Source organism: Mesoplodon bidens, assembly GCF_964165515.1.
Source record: "Mesoplodon bidens genome assembly, chromosome: X".
NCBI lineage: Eukaryota > Metazoa > Chordata > Mammalia > Artiodactyla > Ziphiidae > Mesoplodon > Mesoplodon bidens.
In genome coordinates this window covers 98452962-98458961 of record NC_138163.1, presented here as the reverse complement: position 1 = coordinate 98458961, position 6000 = coordinate 98452962, and the positions used below count along the sequence as shown (strand labels likewise).

At 39.8% G+C, this 6000-nt stretch overlaps 1 protein-coding gene across 1 annotated transcript in view; it reads left to right on the top strand.

Annotated features, from left to right (window-relative positions):
- The first annotated feature begins 958 nt into the window (after nucleotides 1–958).
- The window catches only part of ZNF157 (zinc finger protein 157), a 28343-nt gene continuing 23301 nt past the window's right edge, over nucleotides 959–6000 (top strand). Inside the window, exons 1-2 of the mRNA XM_081221456.1 lie at nucleotides 959–1096; nucleotides 2746–2953. Coding sequence (XP_081077582.1) covers nucleotides 2882–2953 — 72 coding nt within the window. The 5' untranslated portion in view covers nucleotides 959–1096; nucleotides 2746–2881. The remainder of the gene's footprint in view (nucleotides 1097–2745; nucleotides 2954–6000) is intronic.

Here is a 6000-nt window from a genome sequence, read left to right as displayed (position 1 = left end):
TAACATTCTAGCTCTCCAGATTGTTGAGCTGAGGTCCAGAGAAAGGAAATGAATGTCCTCAGGGTACCCAGCAATCCATACTCAAGCTTAGCCAGGGTCTTGCTGGGTTGGAAACACCTTACGCAGGGAAAATAGCTCTTTACCTCTTGTCAGAGCAGGCTCCCTGCAGGAGGGTATACTAGGACTAGATTTTAAAGACTGTGTATAGGAGTTCAGAGGTGAACACCCAGAATTCTCTTCTCTCCCAAGAGTCAGTAGCAGCTCCTGAATTTCTATATAAGAGAGGCTAACCTGGTTGACAGCAGGTGCTGGGGGCATGTCTTGGAGATGCATTTTCATCGAAAGTGTGCTTAAAATGTTTTCTAAATATTTTTCTACTGATAATTTGCTGAAAAACATTAGTTGTCCATATCAAAGGCTAGTATTATTATTCTTACCTACTATCATTTCAGTGGGGTAATGGAGATAGGGGATTAAAGACCCCTCCACATCAGTTCCACAGTCCGTCAGAAGGAGACTGTACCACCTTGACTCCTCCCCTCTCTTCTACAGTGGTATCGCCCAGGAGGGACTTTTCCCCCATCTTCCCAGTGGTATCTCCCTTGAAGATCGGGACACATCTCCCCTTCCCCCGTGGTTGGGGTTTGGCACCTCTGCTTCTGTAAACTTTGCACAAACCTATAGAACTCGGTTCCAAAGGCCAGCTTCTCCTGGAAGCTTGTCTTCAGAAAGTTTCTACCCATGAACGACACCCCCCCCTCTGTTGCCTATGGAACAGCCCACTGTACGGAATGGATGCTATGATGGCGGCCCTCGTGGTGGAACGCCTTGGCGCAGCCATGTTCCTCGCTCGGCACCGCTGCTCATGGACAAAGTATCTGCAGATCCATAGCTGCACCTTGTTGAGAGTAAGTAGACCACAGTCGCACAGCTCTTGTGTGATCGTGTGCGAAATTAACAGCCCCAGAAGGGGCAGGTTCAGAGGTGAGGACAGGAAACGGAAGTGGCCCTCAGAGGCTGTTTAAGTCTTGTTGGCGCGCGGCACTAAAGCGAGTGCACGAGGGTTTGTGGCGTGACAGTCATCAGTGATTTTGAGGTGATGGCTTTGTTGGCATTTGGGAATGGCAGTTTGTGGGGTCAGTTGGTGGGGAATTAAAGAGTCTGGTGAATGGGAGTGTATGCGGGTCAGGGAGGGATGGAGGCTTCTGAGGTAGTCAGTTTTTAGATTCCTTGCTGCATTTTGTTGTCAAGTCCTAATAGTGTGTGTGCGTTTAGATTTTTTTCCTCAGTCTCCCCAGAGATTTGCTAATTTTATTAGCCTTTCCAAATAACCAACTTTTGGCTTTATTGATCCTCTCTGATGTACCTTTGTTTTCTCTTTCCCTAATTCCTGCTATCTGTGCTATTTTCTCTTTTATCTAACTTCTTAAATTGGTTGTTAATTCATTAATGTTCAGCCTTTCTTTGTTAAAAGGCATTTGAAAACATGAATTTCCCTTTAAGAGTCTCTTTAGTTGCGCTCCACAAAATGTTATATACACCATCTTATTATTGAGCTTTGTGTTTAATTTTTCTTTTTTATTTATTCTTTACATAACTATAATGTTTTGGGAGGGTTGACATTTTAATTAAATTTTTTATCCAGGGGTATGATATGTCTGTGTGACTATTTTATATTTGTCAATTTCTTTTACTTTTTAAATTTATAGGTGCAGCTCCTTAAAGAGTTTATTTTACATATTTTATATTTTTCTTGTTATCATTACTAATGGAGTTTTTTTCCGTTTTCATTTGGTCATTATTATACAGGGAAAAAACTATCTGCTCTTGTAATTTTATCTTGTATCCAGCCCCTTATCAAATTACCCTATGACTTATGGTAGAGTCTGGGGTAGGTTTTCTATGTATAAAATCATATCACTGGCAAAGAAAGCTACATTTTCATTTCTTTGCAGTATTTATTCTGATTATTTCGTCTTCTATTGTGTGAGCTAGAGCCAGAAAAAACAATTTTGAGTTGTATCAGACATCCCTATCTTTTTACTAGTTTTAATGGCAGTTGCTTCATCATTTTACTTTTTAGCATAGTATTTCAGGGATATATTTTGTAAATGATTTTCATGATATGTAAGTGATTTACTTCCTCCCTAATTTTAGTTTGAGTTTTTATTAGTAACGACTGCTGAATTGTGTCAAATGCTTTTTTGGTGTAAGTTAAAAGCAGCATGTTTCCTCCCCCACCCCTCTAATTTGTTGATTTAATAAATGTTATTAACGTTGAATCATCTTCTGGAAAGAAGAGGCTCAGAGCTTCTCCGCAGAAGAATTTAAGAGGGATTTTTCACCCTAAAGTGGTGAAATAATTCAAGTGGACAGAAGAGACCCCTTTCATTAAGATTACCAGGTTTCCAGGTTTTTTGCCTCCACAGTCACTCACCAGGACCCTGTGGACAAGTCCTTCCCCTGCCTACCCCATGGGGCTTCAGCACCATTCACTGCCTCACTTCCACCTTCTCCCCAAACCCAGATCTGCCATGAACCTGGAATTGAGGGATGAGCTGGTTGGGTAAAGTGTGAAGCACCCCCTGTGGAGCCACCCAAGAGTAGCGGACTCTGAGTTCATTAATTTGACTCCAAATCTCATGATTGTTTCCACAATCTACCCTCACTAATACTCAGAGTGGGAGTTGCTGAACTTTGTGGGGCGAATGTGGAATGACGATGACATGGATACTGTCCTTTTAGGATTTGTTGGTGTCTCTGTGGAGCTGTTGAACTTTCCGCATATTGGAGGCTGCAGGATCTTCCATTTATTCTGACTGCAGCCCACGTACAAAGGCCTCTCCAGCTTTGGAAGGTGGGCTGGTACTCAAGAGTCAACATGCCAGCTAATGGGAAATCACCCCAGAGGTTTCCTGCCCTGGTTCCAGGACAACCTGGCAGATCATTTGAGGTAAGTAAGAGGAGCCTATTTTTTCCCATTTTTTTATTTAAAAAAATTTTTTAGACAAAATTTTTATTTTTTAGACAAATTTTGATTTTGAGATAATTGTAGATTCAAATGCAATGTACTGATGTACTGTTTACCCAGTTTCCCCCATCATAGCATCTTGCAAAATCTTGGTATTGATACAGTATCACAACCAGGATATTGACATACAGAACATTTCCTTTACCACAAGGATCTCTCATATTGCCCTTTAATAGTCACACCCACTTCCCTCCTCCCCCTCTCCCTTCTTAACCCCTGGCAACCAATAATCTGTGCTCCAGTTCTATAATTTTGTTATTTCAAGAGTGTTATATATGTAGACTCATACAGTATGTAATCTTTTGGGACTGGCTTTTTTTACTCAGCATAATTCTCTGGAGATTCATCCAGATTGTTGCATATATGAATAGTTTGTTCCTTTTTATTGCTGAATAGCACTCCATGGTATGGATTTACCACAGTTTGCTTAACCAGTCACTAGTTGAAGGACATCTTGGTTGTTTCCAGTTTTTGGCTGTTATGAATAAGGATGCTGTGATTGTGTAAGATTTTTGTATTGAAGGAATGCACGTGAGTGCAGTTGCTGGATTGTATGCTAAGAGCATTAAAACAATTAAGTGACCTAATTTTTAGTAGTTCTAGATGTACAGAATAATTGAGATGGTAGTATTAGTGTGGTACATTTGTTACAATTAACCAATATTGATACATTATTATTAATTATAGTCAGCAGTTTACAGTAAGGTTCACTCTTTGTGTTACACATTCTATGTGTTTTGACAAATACATAGTGACATATATCCACCATTACAGTTCATTCAGAACAGTTTCATCTGTGCTTTAGCTATTCATTCATCTTTCCTCTCCCCCTGCCTGAAACCCTGGCAACCACACTTTTTTACTGTCTCTATAGCTTTGCCGTTTCTAAAATGTCATATAGTTGGAATCATACAGTCTGTGGCCTTTTTAGATTGGCTTCTTTCACTCAGCAATTTGCATTCAAGTTTCCTCCATGTCTTTTCATGGCTTGATAGCTCATTTGTTTTTATCACTGAATAATATTCCATTGTATGGATGTACCACAGTTTGCTTATCCATTCACCTACTGAAGGACACCTTGGTTGTTTCCAGTGTGGGGTGATTATGAATGAAGCTGCTATAAACATGTATGTACAGGTTATGGTGTAGACATAAGTTTTCCATTCATTTGGGTAAATGACTAGGAGTGCAATTGTGGGTCATATGGTAAGACTTTGTAAGAAACTACCAAACTGTCTTCCACAGTTTTTCATCATTTTCATTCTCACCAGCAATGAATGAACATTCTTGTTGCTTCACATCTTTGCCAGGATTTGATACTGTCAGTTTTTTGGATTTTAACCGTTCTAATAAGTGTGTAGTGGTATCTTATTGTTGTTTTAATTTGAAATTCCATAATGAAAAATGATGTTGGACATGGTTTTACATGCTTATTTCCCATCCGTATATTTTCTTTGGTCAAGTGTCTATTCAGATCTTTTGCCCATTTTGTAATGGGGTTGTTTGTTTTCTTATTGTTGATTTTTAAGAGTTCTTTGCATATTTTATTTTATTATTTAAAAATTTTTTTTAAATATTTATTTATTTATTTATTTATTTATTTATTTATTGGCTGTGTTGGGTGGGTCTTAGTTGCGGCACGCGGGATCTTTCCTTGCAGTGCGTGGGTTCTCCGTTGGGGTGCATGGGCTTCCCTCTAGTTGTGGCGTGTGGACTCCAGAGCGCGTGGGCTCTGTAGTTGTGGCACACTGGATCCAGAGCGCGTGGGCTCAGTAGTTGCAGCACGTGGGCTTAGTTGCCCTGCAGCATGTGGGATCTTAGTTCCCTGACCAGGGATCAAACTGGTGTGCCCTGAATTGCAAGATGGATTCTTAACCACTGGACCACGGGGGAAGTCCCTCTTTGTATATTTTTAAATACAAGTCATCTTATCAGTTATGTGTTGTGCAAGTATTTTCTCCTGTTCTGGGCTTGTCTCTTTATTCTCTTAACAGTGTCTTTCACAGAGCAGAATTTTAAAATTTTAATAAAGTCCAACTTGTCAGTTTTTCTTTCATGTAACGTACTTTTGGTGTTATATTTTAAAACACTTCCAAACCCAAAGTCACTTAGATTTTCTCCTGTCATTTGCAGAAGTTTTCTTTCTTTCTTTTTTTTCTGGCCGTGCCGTGCAGCTTGCGGGATTTCAGTTCCCTGACCAAGGATTGAACCTGGGCCATAGTAGTGAAAGTCTGGAATCCTAACCACTAGGCCACTAGGGAACTCCCTATTTGCAGAAGTTTTATATTTTTGCTTTTTGCCTATAAGTCTAAGATCCATTTAGAGTTAATTTTTGTGAAAGTTGTCAGGACTGTGTCTAGATATTTTCTTTTTGCATATGGATATCAAATTGTTTCAACACCATTTATTGAAAAGGCTGTCCTTTCTCCATTGAATCACTTTTGTTCCTTTGTCAAAGATCAGTTGTCTATATTTGTGTGGGTCTATTTTCTGGCTATTTGTTGCATTGATAAATTTGTCTATTTTTACCAATACCATACTTTTATTTATTTATTTATTTTTAAATTGAGGTATAATTGACTTACAATATTATATTAGTTTCAGATATACAACATAGTGATTCGATATTTGTATGTATTGTTAAATGATCACCATGATAAGTCTAGTTGACATCCATCACCATACATAGTTACAGAATTTTTTTTCTTGTGATGAGAACTTTTTTTTTTTTTTTTTTTTTTTTTTTTCCGTACGCAGGCCTCTCACTGTTGTGGCCTCTCTCGTTGCGGAGCACAGGCTCCAGACGCACAGGCTCAGTGGCCATGGCTCACGCACCTAGCCGCTCTGCGGCATGTGGGATCCTCCCGGACCAGGGCACGAACCCGTGTCCCCTGCGTCGGCAGGCGGACTCTCAACCACCGTGCCACCAGGGAAGCCCTGTGATGAGAACTTTTAAGATTTACTCTCTT